This window comes from Thrips palmi, unplaced genomic scaffold (assembly GCF_012932325.1).
Source record: "Thrips palmi isolate BJ-2018 unplaced genomic scaffold, TpBJ-2018v1 HiC_scaffold_18, whole genome shotgun sequence".
NCBI classification, from domain to species: domain Eukaryota; kingdom Metazoa; phylum Arthropoda; class Insecta; order Thysanoptera; family Thripidae; genus Thrips; species Thrips palmi.
In genome coordinates this window covers 13,143,266-13,164,696 of record NW_023144627.1, presented here as the reverse complement: position 1 = coordinate 13,164,696, position 21,431 = coordinate 13,143,266, and the positions used below count along the sequence as shown (strand labels likewise).

Here is a 21,431-nt window from a genome sequence, read left to right as displayed (position 1 = left end):
CACCATCATTATTGAATAAGCGGCCAATAACAAAAATTCTCACACTCCATTAGGTTTCTGGGATTTATTTCAATTTGTGTAGATCTGATACAAAAAGGATTGGCAGTGAACATAGTATATTAACAAGGTATACAGGTAACACTACAAGTAGCATGGTATAAAAAAGAGACATCAGGGGCTGCACCCAAACTGCATGACCAACATGAGTAGAGGTAGACAGGCCCCTTCCTAAATTCATGCATAGGAAGATGGGGCTTTGGAGAGATTTGGTCTCCCAGTTCGGATACGGTCCCTGAACAAAAATGGGGTGTTTAGGAAGCTCAGTCAGCATCGCCCTTCTGGTTAACTGAACAGTATAAACATAATTGAGCTGTTCCAGCGTATATAAATATTATTATTACTAGCCGCAATTCCAAATTTGCGTGCATTGGAACGGTCTCACGGTGTCGTTCCCCAGTTCAACAACGGTCGGTGTACTCGCTGCGCGCGCGCGCGCTGTCAACCCGCAACCCGTTGTCACGCTTTGGCCGCCTGGAAACGATTTTCAGATTGAGATTGGGTGACGTCAGCGCCCCTTGCCCGTGCGCGCCAACAGACAGGGAGCAGGCGCTCATGGGGGGCCAGGAGGTGACCAGACCAGGAGCCAGGAGGTGGCGCGCCGTGCGCCGCCGGCGTAGCGGGTGTACGGAGCTCAGTGCTCGGTGCTTTCTCCCTTCACCTCACTCCGCCACTCGCCGCCCGCAGCGCCCGCCTCTCTCCCTCTCCCTCGCGGCGGCGACGAAGCGGCGAAGCGGCGCGCGTCCACCCACTACGCCACCACGCCGCCCACTAGCATGCAAACTATCCCCGCGGACTGCGGGTTGATTTCCACCAAAGTACTTCGGAGCCTGCCTGCCTGCCGCTCCGCTCAGTGCGGCGGCGTGGTGCTGTCGGCCCGGATGTGCTGGGTGTGCATCTCGTCGTAGGCGATGGTGAAGATGCTCCTCTTCTCCGTCATCTGCTGGTTCCGCTTGCGGCCCGGGGCCGCGCCGCCGCCCGGGCCGCCGCCAGCGCCGCGCTGCAGCGAGGACATGACGATGCCGGAGTCCAGGTCGTCGTCGAAGGCGCCGCCCTTGTCGGAGGTGGCGGGGTTGCGGTCGGCGCGCTCGGCGGGCGCCACCACGGAGAGCACGCCCTCCTCGTGCAGGCGCCGGATGGTGTCCTCGTCGCTCACGCGCCGCGCCACCTCGGTCAGCGGGATGCGTCGGCCGGTGTCCTGCAACACGCAGAGAACGTCATGGGAGTCCACGGCCTCCAGCCCGCATGCCGCGCGCAAAAACATGTGACCCGCTCATGCCAAAGTCGGTGTTGGGTTTTCAGTGTAATTTTGACGACCGCGTTGGGTGTAGGAACGTGTGCCGGCAGGTCCTGGACAGGACTCTAGTCCTGGACAACCCGCTGTGACTGTGACTAGGACTTGGGGCTGCACTGCAGGACATGCTAGGTGTGAGTGTGTGGGGCTACTGGTGGGTCTACAGTGGACCTACCACCGGGCCACCTCCGTTTCGCGTGTCAAGCCCGCCATCGCCGCCGACTAGCCCCAACGGGGTGCCCTCCAAGTCCTCCAGGACTTCCAGGACCTCCAGGACGCGGCGTTCAGACAGCGCGTTCAGCCGTTCTCGAACAGCCAGGCCATGGAGCCGCTGCTGCGGCTGCTCTCGGCGCCAACATGACTCCCGATCGTCTACACGCACGGACAAGGCCATTTGTAACAGTGCGGTGTCGGAGTGTGTTGTAACGGCGAGTTTGCACTCAATGTCAGGAAGCTTTGCGGGGAGTAACAAGATCAAAAAATCAAAAAGTTTCTCTTTGCTGTCGGAAAGGCGTCGAATGGGTGGGCCACTGGTCAAAGGAAGCCCTTCTCTCGTGAGGTGGGGGAATGGGTGTGCTTTAGCCGGCTTTAGTCATGCTGACCTGGAAGATGGCGCTGCGGCCCACGTCGTCGATGTGCGGCCTGGGCTGGTCGATGTACGTCTTGCGCGGCTCCGCGGCCCTCTGCCCCGCCTTGGCCTCGGCCTTGGCCTTGGCGCGCTCCTCGTCGGCCTTGCTCACGGCCTCGGCGTCCAGGCGGCGGATCGTGTCCGCGGCCCTGGCGCGCCGCGCCTCCGTGGCGCGGTTGGTCCTTGGCGTGGGCCGCTGCTGGGTCGTGGTGGAGGCCGTGCTGGCGGTGGGGTCCGCGGCGCGGCGTCCCGCCACAGGCGCGCCGCGGGGCAGCGTCGCGGCCTCCTGCTCCGCCTTCCGCCGCTCGCGCTCCCGCTCCTCTCGCTTCTTCTTGTAGTGGCTCATGTAGGTCTCGCCGCGCACGTACCGCTGGTTGGCGCCGCGCGTGTCCAGCCTGCTGTTGGCGTCGCAGCGCCCCGCCCCAAGCCCCGCCCCGCCGGGCCGCGCGTCCGTCGACCGGCTGCGGCCGCGGACGGCGGCCTGCTCCTCCGCCGAGGCGGCCAGGTCGTGGCCGAGGAGTCCGCGGCCCTCCGACTCGGCGCGGCTGCGACTGCGACTGGGTCCGCCGGGGCTGGCGGCGTCCTCGCGGCCCTCTCGCGACCGGCTGGGGCGCGACGACGGCGGCCGAAGCTCGTCCATCTGGGGGGCGTTGGAGGCCGCGCCGTGGCCGGGACTGGGCTGTGGACTGCGACTGGGGCTGCGCGACGAAGGCTTCTCGTTGGCCAGCTCGCGCACGGCCTCGGCCACGGCGTCTTTGACGGCGGACAGCGCCGCCATGTCGAAGTAGCCCGAGTCCAAGTAGCTGGCGGGGTGCGCTCGCTCCGTCAGGGCCTCCGCCACGGCCTCGGCGACCGCGCCTTGGAAGGCCGCGTCGGCCTCGAGCTGGCCGTCGAGGGAGTCGGCCTCGAAGTAGTCCGCCGCGGTGTCCGGCGCGTTCTCCACCGGCGAGCCTTCTGAGTCGCCGACGCACACGCTGACGAGGCTCTTGATGGGCTCCAGCTCGAACGAGTTGACCTGCACCTGCGCGTGGCTGTCCGTCTGGCTGAAATGGTCCACGTGCGCCACGCGTGCGCGCGCCCGCACCAGGTCGGCCGCCTCGAACGAGCTCTCGTTCTCCTCCAGGATGGGCGTCTTGATGTTGTGCCGGAGCAGGTCCTTGCGGCGTCGGTAGCGTCGGTAGCGCTGGTGCGAGCGCCGGTAGGCGGTGCGACGTCGCGGGCCGCCGCCGCGGTCCTCGCGGTCGCTGTACGCCCCGCTGTCCCCGCGACCTCCCCGACGACGCCCTCCGCGGTCCAGGTCGTCGTCGTCCGACAGCGAGGACAGCGAGTCGTTGTCGGAGCGCACCTCGCGCCGCGGCGGCCGCAGGTGCAGCGGTTCGGTCTGCGTGGCCGAGTCCACGTCGGTCTGCGTGGCGGCCGCCGTGGTGAGCAGCGGCCCGGGCGGCAGGCTCTGGGTGTCCTGGAAGCGCAAACCGACATTACCCCTTTCAGCAATACCCCCTGCACGCGCGGTGTTGGTTCCAGAGCCCCTGGCGCGCGGAGTACCGACGTTAGTAATGTAAGCGCTTACCTGGAGGTCGAGCGCCGCCATGATGCGCTGCCGAGCCTCGGCGTTGCGACGACCCTCCTCGGCCAGGAAGCGGTGCAGCAGCGAGTTCCCGCGGCCCGCGCCGCCCCCGAGCGCGTCGCGCTGCTGGTCCAGGTACTGCTGCACCAGCGAGGCCTGGCTCAGGCTGTGCAACGCGTTCAGCCCCGCCACCTGGCGAAAAGAAATCCAGGTTTTGAGACCGAACCAAATCACTTCCCCACTTAAGTTGTTCCGCTGATCCGTACCTGTCCCATGAGCATGTCGTGGTAGCTGCTGTTGAGTCCGTCCGACGCCTGCTGCTCCTGGTCCTCCATGAAGCGCTTCATGATGATGTCCTTGCCCTGCTGCTGTTGCTGCGGCTGCTGCTGCAGCTCCTCCACGTGGGTGTACGGCCGCAGCTCTCTGGTTGGCTGCTGCTGCGGCGGCGGCGCCTGGTTCATGGTGATGTGCACGCCGACGTCGCCGCCTCCGCCACCGCCTCCGCCTCCAGGGTGGCCGCCGCCCTGCGTGACCAGGCGGAGGATCTCGGCGCCACCCTCGCGGAGGAACAGCGGCTGCCGCGCCGCGCGGCTGCAGGGGCACACGGGAAAGTGACAGTTATCCACACCAACCAGTGCAACAAGGCAGAGCGGCACGGACACGCACCCGTTGTAGTCCTCGTCGTCGGCCTGGTCGGAGCCCCTGTCCCTCTCGTGCCTCCTGAGCGAGTCCGTGTCCGGGTCGTCCGTCGGGTGGCCGGGCAGGTGGCCGCCGTGCACCCTGGAGCGCGCGGGCGACGGCGACGGCCCCGCGTGCGCACCGCGGTGCATGGGCTGCGCCACCAGGATGCGCGACGGGTCCAGCACGCGATACTCGCCGCCGTCGACGTCCTCCACGTACAGGGCCTGGTGGCCTTGCTGCAGGGCCGCGGCGTCCAGGGGCATCACCTTGACGGGGTGCTGCCGCGTAGCCGAGTTGGGCCTGGAGCCCCGCAAGGACCCCCTGAGGGAGCCCCTGAGCGAGCCGTGCAGGGACGCGGGCTCCAGGACGAGCCGCGGCCCCGGCACGGTGGACTCGACGGGGCCGCCGCGGTAGCCTCCTTGTCCTGCAGGCCCGCGCCCGCTGCCGCTCGCACTCCACGCCTCCTGCCGGCGGTTCATCCAACCAGCTGCAGACCAACAAAAACGGTTAGCGGGCACTGGCGCTCGAACCCGCCACCTCAGAGTCTTGCGTTCAAACCGTTGCGGTCAAAGGCAAAATCGTTGTGGTCAACGTCTTCCCGATACAGGGCATGAAAGAGTAGGGACTTAAGAATACTAGGGCGTCGAGGGAGGCCTTTTAAGGCAACTAGATTGGACACAGTGGCCGCCCAAAGTCAGCAAAATCAGCAAATTTCCGAGATTCGACCACTTTTTGACCAACTTTGGTCCCAAAATCGTTGCGGTCAAAGGCAAAATCGTTGTGGTCAACGTCTTCCCGATACAGGGCATGAAAGAGTAGGGACTTAAGAATACTAGGGCGTCGAGGGAGGCCTTTTAAGGCAACTAGATTGGACACAGTGGCCGCCCAAAGTCTGCAAAATCAGCAAATTTCCGAGATTCGACCACTTTTTGACCAACTTTGGTCCCAAAATCGTTGCGGTCAAAGGCAAAATCGTTGTGGTCAACGTCTTCCCGATACAGGGCATGAAAGAGTAGGGACTTAAGAATACTAGGGCGTCGAGGGAGGCCTTTTAAGGCAACTAGATTGGACACAGTGGCCGCCCAAAGTCAGCAAAATCAGCAAATCTCCGAGATTCGACCACTTTTGGACCAACTTTGGTCCCAAAATCGTTGCGGTCAAAGGCAAAATCGTTGTGGTCAACGTCTTCCCGATACAGGGCATGAAAGAGTAGGGACTTAAGAATACTAGGGCGTCGAGGGAGGCCTTTTAAGGCAACTAGATTGGACACAGTGGCCGCCCAAAGTCTGCAAAATCAGCAAATCTCCGAGATTCGACCACTTTTGGACCAACTTTGGTCCCAAAATCGTTGCGGTCAAAGACAAAATCGTTGTGGTCAACGTCTTCCCGATACAGGGCATGAAAGAGTAGGGTCATAAGAATACTAGGGCGTTGAGGGAGGCCGTTAGCCGCAACTAGATCGGACGCAGTGGCCACCCAAATTCAGCAAAAACGGCTACTTTCGGAGATTCAATCACTTTTTGACCAATTTTGTGACGTTACTGGTCCCAAACCCGAAGGCTGCCTGTCTGCCCTGGCCAGTCCGAGCCTGCTCGAGCTCACCTTGCACCCCCTTGTCCGCCCCGGCGGCCTGCTCGTGCATCACCAGCTGCACGTTCTCGGCGGAGTGCACGCGCGACCCCTTCCTGGCGAGGCAAATTCAGAAACACGTTAGCGACACTCCATGGCAGTGAGACGGCGAGGTGAGCCTCGCGCTGGCGCCGCTAGATGGCGCTGGCTGGCAGCCTGCAGCCCACCCCACCTGTGGCCCGCGTAGTAGGGGCAGCCGTGGCAGAAGCAGCACAGCAGCGCGGCCAGCAGCGCGAGGGCGAACAGCACGGCGAAGAAGATGAGCACCCAGAACAGCACGTTGCCGCTGTCCGCGCGGTACTCCTAGCAAAAATGATTTTTAGAACGACAAGGCCACCAGCGCCAATCTAAGTTGAAAGAAGGAGCCTCACTTTGACCACGTTCTCCCCGATCATGATGGCCGTCTTGTTGCCCTTGAGGCGCTTCTCCAGGCTGGCCACGTCCACGACGGACTGCGTGTTGTACAGCACCGTGGCGGTCACCTGGCTCCTGCAATCACCAAGCGGCCGATGAAGCGCCTGCGCCTGACCCGCCTGGCCACCGCGACGCCGCGACGCCGTCACACTCACTTTGGCCCCGGCGGCGACCCCGGCATGTCCTCGCCGTCGTACGGCCGGATGTCCTTGATGGTGACGCTGCCGCCGGTGAGGGAGCTGAGCGTCTCCTCCGTGGCCTTGGGGTCCGGGTTGACGCCGGGGACGATGAACACCATGGTGCGCGTGCGGGTCTCCGGCGGGTACACGCGCACCATGCCGTGCGTCCAGCGCAGGGGCACGCCTGCGAAGAGGGAGAGTTTGAAACTGGGGTCGCGGTTCGCGGCGGATGAGGTTGGCGACGGTCGAGCTCAGTACCGAGGTCGTACGCGCGGACGTTGACGGTGATGACCGACTCGCTGGGGCTGAGCGGCGTCTTGACGGTGAACTCGCCCGTCTCCCTGTCCAGGGCGAAGTGCTCCCCGCGGTTGCCGCTGAGAATCTCGTAGCGAACCTGAGCAGCAACCAACAACGTCAGTAAGGACCGACATCGGAAAGATAAAATCGAGTGAGGTGAGAGTTGAACCTGGTTGTTGGGAGGCTCTGCGTCCGCGTCGGTGGCCTGCAGGAAGGCGGGCGAGGAGAAGGAGGCGCGGTCGTTGGCGAGGATGAGCTCGTAGGGCTCGCGGACGAACTTGGGGGTCTCGTCGTTGACGTCCAGGACGCGGATGATGAGCGGCACGGTGGCGCGCAGGCCGGCGCCGTCCTCGTCGCGCGCCTCCACGTCCACGCGGAACTCCGGCGCCACCTCGCGGTCGAAGTCGTGCTTGTCCTTGGACACGGTGATGACCCCCGTCTCCGGGTCGAGCGCCAGCGACCCGTTGACGCGGCCCAGGATGGCGGTGTAGCGCACGTGGCCGAACTCGCCGGTGTCCACGTCCGTGGCCTGCACCTGCGCGATGCGCACCCCGGCCGTCACGTTCTCGGGGATGGTGGCGCGGTACTCGGCCTCCAGGAAGCGCGGCGGGTTGTCGTTGACGTCCTCCACGAACACCATCACGTCGGCGGTGGCGGACAGGGCCGAGTCCGGCGTCAGCTCGCGCGCCACCACCTTGAAGCTGAGCACCTTGTTGATCTCGTAGTCCAGCAGCATGGCGCTGCGCACGTGCAGCACGAAGGTGGCGCGCTGCTCCGCCACCCCGGGCAGCACCTCGAACGTGCCGTTGTTGTTGTCCAGCGACAGCGAGAACACGCCGTTCTTGCCCTGGTCGTCGTCGCGCACCACCGTGGTGAACGGCTCGCCGAACACCAGTGGCGCGCCCTGGGGGCTGTTCTCGGCGATGCGGCTCACGTAGCTGGAACAGCCGCCCGATTTTCAAGACCTCTGAGACTCTACCAGTTTGTAGAGCGCGGTTCCTTTCTTTTTAGCAGTGTACCTGGGGTGGTCGAAGTAGGGCGGCGAGTTGGCGGCCGGCCCCAGCAGCAGGGCCAGGGTGACGGTGGACGCCATGGCGGGGGGCTCGGCCACGTTGGTGCGCACCTCCTCCGCCATGACCGTCAGCAGGATGGGCTGCTGCGGCCGCGCGATGGACATGAGCTCTGGCAGTGGCCTGGCCAGCGTCACGGACCCTACACCGCAAAAAAAAAATCGAATAATTTCGGGAGTCGAACCGCAGTTCCCAGGGTTCAAAAACGGCTTCTCTGCTGCCTCGGCCACGGGGCTCAAGTGAAATTCAGACTTCGACCCATTCCATTCACTCGCGACGCCGCGGCGCCGGAAAGCGTGGGAACAAAGTCCGTTCTTTTTCCAGGACGGAGATGGCTTTTGTTTAGTTTTAGTTTTTTTTTTATTCGCCCAGCAAAACAACCACGACGCCGCTCGGCTCGGACACGCCTCGCCGCGGGGTAGTCCAATAGTCTGGGCGGCTGCTAAAAGTAGTCGCGGTGGCCGGCGGCGGGGGCGGGGGCGGGGGCGGGCAGCCCCCTTGCGTCTCAAGTGGCGGTGTTTCCAGGGCGGGGCGGTGGGGGCAGCGCTGGCCACGGCGTATCGGTACATCTGCCCCCTACCCCCCCCCCCCTCCCCTCTGCGGCGTGGCCCCGTTACATTCTAATGTGGCTGGACGCCCTGGACGCCGCGGCGTTGCGAGGGTCAACAACCCACCCCTCGGTTGCGGCGGCGCTGCCCCCCGAACCCTTTAAACCCGTCAAGTCCCGCTGACGAAGCCCCGCGCGCGGAGATTTGCATTCGCGTCGTTTTGGAGCGGCCGGAACCAACCGAAGAAATGGTCGTTGTTTCCACGTCACTGGACTAACGGCCCGTCATTCGCGTTAATTTTCCGGTGCGGTGGCCGAACTAACTCGCCTGTCTGCGCTTTGGAAAAATATGAGGCTCTTTCCACGGCAAGGCCATGGATGGACCAGCCCGACAGCCGACAGCCCGAGCCAAGCCCCGGCGTTGCCGTTGTTCCCCTTGTGGGTTGGTGAGGCCCCACACGGTGTAATGGCCGATGTGATGCCGATCTCGGCCCCTTGGATAGGCCACGGCGAAAGTGATGGCCGAGGCCGGGCTGGCGGGGTGGGGGTGGGGGAGGGGGCGTGACGAGGTAATTAACCGTTTGGGGGCACTCAGCCCCCTCCGCGCCCCGCGGGCTATCCGTCTTGGCTAACTGCTAACGTACGATGAGCTCGTTGAGATTCGCGCGCGGCGCACGCCACTTCCGGGCCGCCGCTTCCGGTCCGTCCGGGACTCACCGGTGCGCTCGTCCACCGTGAAGAAGGTGGTGAAGGGGCTGCCCTCGGACACCAGGCCGTAGCGGATCTGGCGCGGCTTGCCCTTGTCGCCGTCCTCGGCGCGGACGCGGACCACCTCGTCTCCCTGCGACAAGAGAGTCGTTTTCGTCGCTCTGTCTCTCTCGCACCGATACGGGACGCCCCATGAGTGCGAGGGAGACAGAGCGAGGACGGCACGCACCACTTGGAGGTTGGGGTCGAGCTGCGTGACGGGCGGCGCCTCGATGAACTCGGGCGGCGTGTCCTGCACGTCCACGACGACCACGGCCACCTGGAAGCCCGCGATGTTGCGCGTGTCCTGGCCCGGCTCCACGAACGGGTCCTGCACCGGAGAAAGAAGCGTTCGCCGTAAACAGCAACATGCCTTGTAGGTGCTGGACGGAGCGGGGGCTTACCAGCGCGTACAGGTCCAGGGTGTACATGGCCTGCGTCTCGTAGTCCAGGGGCCCGGCCAGGATGATGCTCGCGTTGGTCTCGGTGCGCGAGCTCAGTCGCTGCGCCAGCGTGAACAGCGGCGACCCCTGCGCGGACAAGAGCGTCATGACGGAGGACTAGTGTCTCTTGGATGTGGCGGAGCGCTGCCGCTGCTACTCACCCACAGCTCGACGATGGCGTGCCTGCTGTTGCGGGGGTTCTTGCGCACAATGACGTACTCCAGCTCGGTGCCCGGCCGCGTGTCCTCGGGCACCATGATGAGCGCCGGCCTGCGCGGGAACGTCGAGTCCATGGGCGTCGTGTTGTTGCCCAGCTGCACGATGGCGTCGATGGAGGTGGCGTCGCCGCGGGAGTCCCGGACACGCAGCCGCACGTCGTACACCCTGCCGGGGTCCAGGCGCCGCGCCAGCACCACGTTGGCCTGGCAGTACGACATGTTGCGCGTGCAGGGCAGGTTGTCCAGCCGCACCACGGACACCTGGGCGCCCGGCGCTGCGAACAGTCGACCCCGTTATTCGCACGACGCGGAGAACGCCGCGCAGGTAGGCTGTCCCGCGGTACAGGGCTGCGTTACGGGACAGCCTGCCCGCCAGGCGGCAAGGCCCCTTGCGGAGGCCGGGTAGGCAGTCCCGTCACACGGCGCTGCCGACGGGACGGCATCATCCGGGCGCGCAGCGCGCGCAGCCTCCACCACTGTACCTCCATCGCCGCCGACGTCGAAGTGCAGCGGGTAGTCGAAGTCCGAGTCGGTGGCGCGCAGGCGGTAGATGACGGTGCCGACGGCGGCGTCGCGCGGCACGAGCAGCACGCGCATCCGCGTGGCCACATCGAACAGGGGGTAGTTGGCGAGCACGGGCACCAGCAGCACCAGCAGCACCAGCAGCATGCCTCGCCTACCTGCAGGCCAGGATCGCGATGGCGGTCAGCGAACGCCGCCAGGCACTCCGGAAAGTCCTCGCTCTGTCTCTGTCGCACTCGCGGAGCACCCTGTAGGAGTGCGACAGAGACAGAGCGATGCAACGCAGGAACGCGGTCTGCTTTTATTATCGCTGTGCAGGACTTCCTCCACAGTTACGGCCTTCTTTTAGGACAAACGGCCCCGGGGCGACGCGCACCCCGCGGCGGACTTAAAGTCGGCGCCTTATCCGGCGAATCGCCCCGCCACTGCGATGATGAGTTTGTCTGCTCCGTGACTCCCGCACCCCGCGTGGCGGGGGCCGGGGGCCGGGGGCAGCCACCTAACAGTGTCGTCTTCAAAAGAAGGGACCTTCCTTGTGCGTTTTTGAAATGAATTTACCCCACTGCAGTGCCACTGCTCTGGTGTCCAGAAACTCCTGACGCGAGGATTCGAACCGCGGACCTCCACCCCGCGAAACCAGGCGCTAACGCGCACGGCCACGCCGCCACCCCGACGGGAAGACTCCGCGGTAACGAGCACCCACTTTCCAGCGCCCCGATGACCCAGGTTGATTATCTGCCAGCTCCATCGCGACCCACATCGCCGGCGTGCCTCTCGCGGTGACGTCACGCCACTGCATCACGCACTGGACGGCGCGACCGCGGCCACCGCACTGGGAAAGGCGTGCGACACTGTTTGTTGGAAAACGGCGCGGCATCGGCCGGCGCTTCTCTTTGACCCGCACGCTAGTCGCTCTGTCTCTGTCGCACTCGTGGGCCGGGCCGCAGGGCACCGCCGGGCCCCCCACGGGTGCGAGAAGGACAGAGCGACCCACTTGTGCTACTTCCGGTCTTCCCCGGTCGTTTGCCTGACCACCGCAACCCGGCCGCTTGACCGCTCGCCTGCACTGGAGGGCCGGCCGGAAGTAAACGCGGTTTGTTTTTCCGGTGCATCAGTGGAGGGCGCGAAAACCAACAACGAGCGAATTCATTAATTTATATTTTTAATACCAGCGGTTTATTTTTGCGGTGTATTTAAAACAAGGTAAACCTGACGCGTGTGTGCACACGGGGTAGGAATGCACTGGGGGCGGAGGCGGGGTGGACGGAGGGTGGGGGAGAGGCAGAGGGTGCGTTTATAAACAGAGACAGGGTGGTTGCTGAACCGTGTCGACCCGAGGGCAGCCGAGCGGCCCGGCCCACACAGGTGCGACAAGGAGGCGGGCAAGACGAAGGCGTGTGCACTGTAAACAGTGGGGATGTGAGAACAAGCAAACAGCGATCCGTTTCTCTCTCACACACCGGGGAAAGAGGACGTTCTGTGTCTCTCGCGCTCGCAGAGCGTCCCGTACAGGTGCGAGGGAGACAGAATAGAGGGAGGGAGAGAGAGAGAGAGAGAGAGAGAGAGAGAGAGAGCGAGCGAGCGTGGCTCTTTCTCTTTAAAAATGGAGCAATTGGACAATGGCGAGGTCTTTATCGCGTTTCGCGGTCTTTTGGAGAGAGAGCTGCCCTTTCCGGTCAGTCACGTCATGTGGCGTGGTGGCGGTGAAGGGAAGGGGAAGGGAGGGGGAAGGGAGGGGGAGGCCCGCAGGATATTGCCCCGGCGCCCCCCAGGGGGTACTCGTCCAGCCCTTCAGGACAGCTTAGAACGGTCACTCTGGCAGGACACACCTTCGGTGACTCAGGGGGTTGAGGCATAGATTGCGCAACAACAAAGAAGGTTTTTTTTTCGGGGGGGGGGAGTCCAGTTGATTTATACCACGGTGGCTCCAGACTTCAGTAATGTCCATCATGAGGCATGGAGACTGAGGGAAAAATGATTTCGCAGAGATTCCCAACCTTTGCGTTATGCTTCGCAACGCGAATGGTTTTGTGAGCAGGCCGGCGTCGGCGTCGGCCTCAGCGGCTGGTGGGCCTGGTGGGCCTGGAGGTCCGTCCGACTACGTCCGACTACGTCCGAGCGGCCCGAGGGCCGAATCGATCCTCAAGACGGCGAGGCGAGCGGGCCGGCGTGTCCAAGGCCCGGCAGGCCGCTCACCCCTGGGCTGCCTGGACTGCCGGACCCCCCCCCCCCCACTCCAGCGACAGACGTAGTCATTACGACAACGCAAAGGAAAGGAAAGGAAAGGGGTCCGAATCGTCACGGCCATTGCATTGCAGTGATTTCAATCTCGTCGGGGTGTTGACAAGGCGCCCCTCGTCGCCGAAGCTTTCATTTCGGGCAGCGCCGCTGCGTTCGAACCCATTCACCGCTCTGTCTTTTTCACGAGTGAAAGCAAAGACCATGGTTGCAAAAAATAAAAATCTTTTATATTCGGGGCTACCTCTCTACCCATTCGGCCGCTAACCAATCGCGTGAAATGGCGGCCGCCGGGCAAAGAAGTGCCTGCCCGTTGCAAACCACCTCGCGGTTCTCTCCCTGCTGATGCGGGTCGACACGATGGCAAACAGCCGCAAATAGCGTACCTGCTGCAACTTCACTTTCGATCTTCTCCATCCATCAGGCGCTGCAAGGTCCATGGAAAGCGATTCACACCGTCCGCCCCCCTCCCCCTCACCTTGACACCCCTTCCCCCTCCCCCGCGAACTGACCACCCCGCGCTGACCCTCGCGGGCGAACCGTTTGCGGCTGACCCACATAGCGACGCGCGGCACGGCACACAGTGGGCCAGAAGACCGATGGAGGCGGCCAAAACTCTAAACGCGTTCTGAGCTCCAGAGTCGCTAAATGGGGCTCGAACCGAACGTGTGACCCCACCAATGGATTCCTTGTGCGGAGAGCAATCCATTGGTGGGGTCACACGTTCGGTTCGAGTCCCATTTAGCGACTCTGGAGCTCAAAACGCTTCTAGAGCTTTGGCCGCCTCCACCGGTCTTCTGGCCCACTGTGCGGCGCTCGATGGGATGCCAGTGGAATCGATGGTGTCCACGCGAGTGTGTCTTTTGTCTCTGTCGGATAGTGGCCGCGGACGACGAGGACGACGACGGTGACGTGCTCGCCCGGCGGCGGTTTCGGACGCGGCCGCGCGCTTCATGGTCACCCACCCCCTGAAGCGCGACACGTTGGTGGACGCGTCAGGTGGGCAAGCGGCCGGGATAATAGACTGCTCAGAACTCAGTGACCAGCCGACACGACAAATTCATTTCTCTTTTCAAAAAAAAATTAATAATAATTGGATGATAGCTGGGGTTCGCCCCGTATATTTTTGACCTACTGTACATCCCTGTCCTGCTCACTCTCTGGCCGGATCGGGGCCGTGCCGGCCGTGCACCCGTTTCGCTCCGTTCCGTTCCATTTGGCCGACTGCGCAGCCCGACATGCAACCGCATGCAACCGGTGTTTGCGCAATTCGTCTATCCTATATGCGGCGCAATCGGAGCAATCGGAGCGGCAGTGGCTTTCGCGGGCGTACTCGCGGGACTGCCGCTGCAGCGGGCCGGACGCCCCCCCCCCCTTTTCATCCCTTCGGTCGCGTGCCGCGGGATGGCGACGGTGGAGGTCCCGTCCCGATCCGGCCGCGGGGGTTTGTCGCACTTTCACTTTTCCCTGGCGATCGTGCACGGCGAGCAGACGACGCGGCGGCGCCGGGACAGTAGTTTGCGAAGCGAGGAGGCGGTGGCTCGCGGCGAGGAAGCGACATCCCCAAAAATTATTCACAGGAAATTTAAAAAAAAAATCGCGACCAAAACAATTGTAACTGGTTGTTTTATTTTGTTGTTTTCCTGTTTTTGTTGTTGTTGTTTTTTTAAGTTTTTGAAAATTTCCGAGGTCATTGACTGCTCCAGCCAACGCTCGGCCGCCTGGCCGGCCTGGCCCTCACATGGCGTGCGCACGGCCTTGTACACTGTACACACGGCCAGGCCGGCCAGGCCTCGGCCCGGTCAAACACGGAGCGCAGTGTGCGAAGACCAGCGGCCTAATAGATTCGGGGCTTTGTTCTAGCGTGCCGACCGAGCCGGCCGAATTGAGAAGGAAGGGATGGAAACATTGTACTCTCCGTGATTTTTCACTTCTGGGGGGCCGTTTGCCTCGAAATGAAGAGACGGCTTTTACAGTGGGTGTCGCCGTCGTGGCTCGGCGCCGCTCGGCGCAGTTGGGACGCCTTTTCCTCCACGCAAGGTGCGTGGCTCAAGGTGGCCCGCTCCGTTCCGAGAGGCCGTGTCGGCGCTCTGTCTCTCTCGCACTCGTGGGGCGTCCCGGCCGGGTGCGAGAGAGACAGAGCGACGAGTGCTCGGCACCGCTCGCGGCTGGCCAGGGAGGTGGGTGGCGGGTGGGGTTGTAATGTCTGGAGAGGCGGTGCAGGGCGGCAGGGCGGCGGGGCGGCAGGGGCGCCAACCCTCAGGTAATTTTCACGGTTCCGGTCTCGGCAACGACAGCACGACGCCCAACGCACGCCCAGCGCCGGCTGCATTTTTACAAACCTCCCGTCTTTTGTTTTGGTTTTAAACGATTCACGATTTTTCCCAATCATTTCCCGCTTTATAAATTCTTTTTCATTTTTTTTCGTATTTTTTTTTTGTCATTGGCAGCCTGTTTGGTCGGATCCGAGCGGTTGGCCCCACGCTCACCCTCAAGGACAATCGAAGACAGTCGATTATGAAAGGAGAGCATACGTGTCTTCACACCCCGTGCAGCAAGGCCGCAGCCCTGGGGAGCGTTTTCCATGCTCACAGTGTGGCGACTGCTTCATCGTTGCGTTCGTTTTAACTGCCTGCAAAAGGCGCCCTCCCTCCCCCACTCCGAGCGATCCTGTTGACAGACTTAGGCCCCCATTCAACCTGCCTTTGTTCCCACGGATAGCCCCTTTTAATGTGAAATTCATGCAGCGCGCGCGCTCACACACACGCGAACACACATGCAAGGAGAACCAGCGCCCTAAGCCCCTCCGGCAAGCACCACCCCACACCATAAAGGGAATAAGAGTGAGAGTTTTAGGTGGCGCCAGTATGCAAATGTGACGGCGTGGCTTATGGAATTCCCTGCCCGCGCGTCTGTCTGCCTGCCTGTCCGTCCGTCCGTCCGTCCGTCCGCGTGGAACACTGGCGTTCGAGTGGCGTTGGGTTGGTTTATCAATGGGATTCCCCGACACGTGCTTCGAGCTGGCGAGGCCCTGCAGCGCGCAGCGTGGCGCGGCCCGCGCAGCCCGCGCAGCCGGGGGTCGAGGTGATCACAGATAGCGCCAACGCTTCCCTCCTCCTCCTCCAAGGGGAGGCGTGCTACGTACCGGCCTCCCGCGAGGCGTGGCGTTCGTTCCGCGCCGCCCCGGGTTCAAACACTCGGAGGAGCGAATTTTTTATGTTCACCTGAGTTGTTTTGGTTTTTGCTTACCAGTCGTGTGCGCTGGCATGGCGGTCTAGGCGGCCGTCGGCGGTGTGGAGAATCCTGGGCCTCGGTGGCGACGGGGGCATCCCGGTCGCCGTCATGGCAGCGGCGTCGTGCAGGCCAGGGGCAGGCCGGGGGCAGGCCAACACCGTCACATCCTCAGCACTCACTTGACATCGCTGGACATCACTCGCGAGGAGGCCGCGGGAACGTCTCCGTTTTCTAGTGTAGGCGAGCGAGGAGCCACGCGGAGCCGAGCCGGCGCGCCAGGAGACCGCCTCCCTGGCCCTGCTCGCCTGCTTGGAGCCGCGACGGCCGGAGTGCGACTGGGCCGCGCGTGCCTCACCTGTGTGCTGTTGTGCGGGCCGGGGTGGGGGAGGGGGTGGGGAGGGGGAGGGGAGGGGGAGGGGGGGGGGCGGCGCGTTGGGGTGGAGCAGGGCGCCGGGCGGGGATAGCGGCTAGGGACTCCAAGACGACCAACGTCTACTTGAACAGGGGCCAGCACCTTTGTTACGGAGTGCGGTTAGCCGCCTTAGTTTGGGAGCAGTATTGCAGCAAAGTTTGTCGAAACGGTAACAAATGTGTAGAAATCGTCGTTTGGGCTGACTTTAGGCAGCCACTGCGTCTAATCTAAGGCGCCTAATCGGTCTTCCTCAACGGGTGGGTACTCTATGGGCCTTCCTTTAGAACACCTTTGTTACGGAGTGCGGTTAGCCGCCTTAGTTTGGGAGCAGTATTGCACAAAGTTTGTCGAAACGGTAACAAATGTGTAGAAATCGTCGTTTGGGCTGACTTTAGGCAGCCACTGCGTCTAATCTAAGGCGCCTAATCGGTCTTCCTCAACGGGTGGGTACTCTTTGGGCCTTCCTTTAGAACACCTTTGTTACGGAGTGCGTTAGCCGCCTTAGTTTGGGAGCGGTATTGAGCAAAGTTTGTCGAAACGCTAACAAATGTGTAGAAATCGTCGTTTGGGCTGACTTTAGGCAGCCACTGCGTCTAATCTAAGGCGCCTAATCGGTCTTCCTCAACGGTGGGTAATCTTTGGGCCTTCCTTTAGAACACCTTTGTTACGGAGTGCGGTTAGCCGCCTTAGTTTGGGAGCAGTATTGCAGCAAAGTTTGTCGAAACGGTAACAAATGTGTAGAAATCGTCGTTTGGGCTGACTTTAGGCAGCCACTGCGTCTAATCTAAGGCGCCTAATCGGTCTTCCTCAACGGGTGGGTACTCTTTGGGCCTTCCTTTAGAACAACTTTGTTACGGAGTGCGGTTAGCCGCCTTAGTTTGGGAGCAGTATTGCAGCAAAGTTTGTCGAAACGGTAACAAATGTGTAGAAATCGTCGTTTGGGCTGACTTTAGGCAGCCACTGCGTCTAATCTAAGGCGCCTAATCGGTCTTCCTCAACGGTGGGTACTCTTGGGCCTTCCTTTAGAACACCTTTGTTACGGAGTGCGGTTAGCCGCCTTAGTTTGGGAGCAGTATTGCATCAAAGTTTGTCGAAACGGTAACAAATGTGTAGAAATCGTCGTTTGGGCTGACTTTAGGCAGCCACTGCGTCTAATCTAAGGCGCCTAATCGGTCTTCCTCAACAGGTGGGTACTCTTTGGGCCTTCCTTTAGAACACCTTTGTTACGGAGTGCGATTAGCCGCCTTAGTTTGGGAGCAGTATTGCATCAAAGTTTGTCGAAACGGTAACAAATGTGTAGAAATCGTCGTTTGGGCTGACTTTAGGCAGCCACTGCGTCTAATCTAAGGCGCCTAATCGGTCTTCCTCAACGGGTGGGTACTCTTTGGGCCTTCCTTTAGAACACCTTTGTTACGGAGTGCGATTAGCCGCCTTAGTTTGGGAGCGGTATTGGAGCAAAGTTTGTCGAAACGCTAACAAATGTGTAGAAATCGTCGTTTGGGCTGACTTTAGGCAGCCACTGCGTCTAATCTAAGGCGCCTAATCGGTCTTCCTCAACGGGTGGGTACTCTTTGGGCCTATCTTTAGAACACCTTTGTTACGGAGTGCGATTAGCCGCCTTAGTTTGGGAGCGGTATTGGAGCAAAGTTTGTCGAAACGCTAACAAATGTGTAGAAATCGTCGTTTGGGCTGACTTTAGGCAGCCACTGCGTCTAATCTAAGGCGCCTAATCGGTCTTCCTCAACGGGTGGGTACTCTTTGGGCCTTCCTTTAGAACACCTTTGTTACGGAGTGCGATTAGCCGCCTTAGTTTGGGAGCGGTATTGGAGCAAAGTTTGTCGAAACGGTAACAAATGAGTAGAAATTGTGGTTCGGCCTGACTTTACGCAGCAATCGACTGGCAAAAAAAAGCTAGCTGGTTGTGCAATTTTACTAGCTGGGCTACAAAACCGTTCGTCAGCATAATCCGGCTATTTTTTAGTGCCGGTGCAAAATAGATAAAACATTTTCCACCTGAAGTCTTTGTGTGCCCCGAGACCTGAAATTCTTTATTCAGTTTTGTTTGCGATGCGGGGTTCGGGAGAAGAGGACGCCTCCATGGAGGCCTGCAGGGGGTGCTGGGCGCCCCCCCCCCCTCCAAGTCGGCCAAGTCGGCCGGCCAGAGCGATAAAAAGGAAAAACACATTGTGTGCTGCGGGCGGCGCTGCGCTGCCACGCATCCACCGACGAATCACGGGCCAGCATGCAAATTGGCCCAGCCGGCCGGGAGGCAGGGCACTGCTTTGGGGAGTCCGCGCACTTCGGCCCTGGGCGACCACCACACTGGCAAACCAGGAAACCGCTGAGGCCGCCGCCGATCGCGTTCCGAACCAGCGCCACCACAATCAGAGGGGCGGTTCAGGAAACGCGGCGAATGACGTCATGAATACAGTGTGCCACGCCCCCCGCGGGTTCAGCGACTGCCAGACCCAGCAGCTCAGAGACTTGCCCGCGGGGCGGAGGCGGCGGAGACCGGTCCGCTGTCACCAAGCGACGCCAAGCGACGCCAAGCGACGCCAAGCACCCCGCTGCCTCGCCCCGAGGACTGCGGCGAAACGACAAAAAGGTGTCCGCAGACAGAGGGAATCCCGGCGAGGGAGTGCTCTCCGTCTCTCTCGCACTCGCGGGCCGCTGCGCTGCGCGTGCCTCGCGGCGGTGCGAGAGAGACGGAGCGACTGTTCAAACGGCAGCCACGCCCACCGCGGGGCGCCGAGCGCGCGCACGCGACGCGCACGCGAAGACGAGCGGAGGACGGCGACGGCGGCACGGCCAGGATGAACGCGCAGGGGGGCCGGGCAGGGCAGGGCTGCCGTGGAGGGCGTCGGGGCGTCGGGGCGTAAGCAGCCCAATAACAACACCTCGCCGATCGAGAGCCCTCTCCCCTCTCTCTCCCACCCCAGGCCCCAGGGCCCAGGGCCCCAGGGGGCTGGCAGTCGTGATGGATCATGTCTTTGGCGGTCGTTACGTTCACACCACTCGCCGTGCCTATGGCTGCCTATGGCTGCCCTGCCTGTGGCCCGATGGGCCTATAAAGCCTGCACAAAGGGCCGGCAAGCAGACTCACTCCCAGCCGTGTCTCTATCTCTCTCGCACGCACGGGGCGTCCCGTGCACAGTGGGCCAGAAGACCGATAGAGGCGGCCAAAATTCTAGACGCGTTTTGAGCTCCAGAGTCACTAGACAGGACTCGAACCGAACGTGTGACCCCGCCAATGGATTCCTCGTTCGGAGAGCAATCTATTGGTGGGGTCACACGATCGGTTCGAGTCCCATTTAGCGACTCTGGAGCTCAAAACGCGTCTGGAATTTTGGCCGCCTTCACCGGTCTTCTGGCCCACTGTCCAGTGAGGGAGAGGCCACGAGGTTTGCCGAGGTTTTCCTTTCCACGGAAGGCCGGGCTGGGTATTCCGAAGAAAGAAAGAGAAAGGGAAAGGGGAACGAGACTCGGGTCGGGGCGGTTTGTGGCCGGTGCCGGCGGTGGGTGGGGTGTGGGGTGTAAACGGAGGGGTCAGTCTGCCTCCCGGCGGCGCCCCACGTCGACCCCGCCGCCGCCAAGACGCACGCGAGCGCGGCGCACTGGCGGACTGGCGGACGCCACCGCAGCGAGGGGGAGGGGGGGGGGCGACGCATTAGACGTTGCAGTGCGCCGATCTGTCATTCGCGCCCAAGACGGAGGGAGCGAAAGCAATAGAGTTTCTGCCCCGAGTTTCTGTCGTCATAAGGTCCTCGAACAAAGTTAGAAGATAGTGTCCTAATTTGGGTACCACCAATCTGGGTATGTGGAACGAGGTTCTCCCGTCCCCAGCTCCCACGTTGCTGCCCACGATGATCTGAAGTGCCGTATTGCCGACGAATGCAGCTCGCGGTAACTGGCATTGTTTCGTGAGCGAGGTTCAGTCGCGCTCCACTCCAGGGAGGGCTCAGTTTATGCCTCCATTCCTCGGCTTCCGCCCGGAGCTGCGACAACTCCTGGAAGCCCCCCCCCCCCCTCCCCACAGCCCCCGCTGCGTCCGAAAGGCCGGCCTACCTCGCTTCCTGTCCACAGCACACCGCGGCGCGCTCGCCTTCGGGGTCGTTTTTCTTCGATTCCGGACGCGGCCGGAACAGTGACCGCGGCGCCGGTGGACACAGGAACATGGAACAGCCGTGAAATATGTCCACCGTGCAGCGGGGCCGGGCGCGGTGGCCGGCCGAAAGGTCAAACCCTGAGGTCGGTGACTCAGACCCTCAGACCAGCCGTGGACTTCCCCGCTGCGACCGCCGGCCCGAACATTCGTGAGTGTGTGTGCGTGCGTCTGTGTGTGTGGTTTTTTTTGTTGCTTTCTTGCGCAATTAGGGCCAAACCACATTGACCCAAAGCCGATTTCCACCCTCTTGTTGTTTTGAAAAAAGTTCAGCAACATTTTCTTTTTTATAAAAATGAAAAGAAAAGAGGGTTTCTCTCGGACCAGACAGGCCTCGTTCCAGATAGACCGTTTAAATTTACGCGCGCGACCTCATTAACGGCGGACCAGACACACGGTCTGAAAAACGAGCACCCTACTTACGAGGAGGGGAGGGGGCGCGGGCGGGGGCGGGGCGTGGGGGTGTTCCGTTGTTTCACTTGGCCCAGATTGATAGGGAGGCAAATTGTGGGGGCCGGCCAGGGGGGCGCCAAGTGGGCCCCGTCGGATTGGAGCCCCTCGACGTCTTGGCCGCCCGCCACGCCGCCCCGCCACCCGGAACCCCCTTCCCCGTGACCCCCTAAGTCAGCCGGCGAGACGGTGGTCGGCATGGCGGTCGCCCTGTTCGAATTTGGCGCCGGACCCTCCTCAACGCCGCACTTCCCGGCCGCCTCTGCCGTGCACGGCCACGGCCTTGACGGCGTCCTGGAGGCCGCGCCGCCCCACACGCCAACAGTGTCGCCACGTCATCGCGACAATTTGGGGCACCGCTCTGTCTCTCTCGCACTCACGGGGCGCCCCGCGCGGCCCCGCGGCACTTGGGATAGATCAGTCACCAGACGAGTCAACTCACAGAAAGCGCCCCGCCGCGCCGTCGGTCGGAACCAGTGACCGCATTCTCGAACTCTCCGCCGTGGACGCGTTCGTGGAACACACCCCCAGCGGTACGTACCGAACGACATTCACGGCGCGGTCGGAGTTACGAGTGTATCGGGCGAGGGGAGGGGCCGACGGGGCACGGGGTGCAAAGGGTCAGTCGGCGGGGCACGCAGT

General features: G+C 62.2%; 1 protein-coding gene across 1 annotated transcript; it reads right to left on the bottom strand.

Moving 5' to 3' along the window:
- Window positions 1–69: 69 nt before the first annotated feature.
- On the bottom strand, window positions 70–16,048 carry LOC117644724 (cadherin-86C). The gene is made up of 20 exons (XM_034384337.1): window positions 15,781–16,048; window positions 10,254–10,451; window positions 9,715–10,046; window positions 9,515–9,640; window positions 9,301–9,441; window positions 9,081–9,204; window positions 7,766–7,958; window positions 6,916–7,684; window positions 6,708–6,843; window positions 6,426–6,633; window positions 6,228–6,345; window positions 6,029–6,159; window positions 5,830–5,912; window positions 4,367–4,714; window positions 3,813–4,033; window positions 3,550–3,738; window positions 2,473–3,438; window positions 1,076–1,255; window positions 134–292; window positions 70–84 (listed from the first exon to the last, which is right to left on the bottom strand). Exons 1-20 carry the CDS (start codon window positions 15,797–15,799, stop codon window positions 70–72), a joined length of 4,656 nt encoding a protein of 1,551 aa, XP_034240228.1. The 5' UTR covers window positions 15,800–16,048.
- Window positions 16,049–21,431: the final 5,383 nt, after the last annotated feature.

What these genes read in the sequence shown, in the direction of transcription:
- LOC117644724 (XM_034384337.1), bottom strand. An exon ending in GGCGCAGCCCATGCACCGCG is followed by an intron (nt 4,034 to 4,366) that starts GTGCGCACGCGG and finishes GCGGTGGCGGAG; the next exon opens with GCGGCGACGTCGGCGTGCAC. An exon ending in GCCACGACCTGGCCGCCTCG is followed by an intron (nt 1,256 to 2,472) that starts GCGGAGGAGCAG and finishes TGCGTGTTGCAG; the next exon opens with GACACCGGCCGACGCATCCC.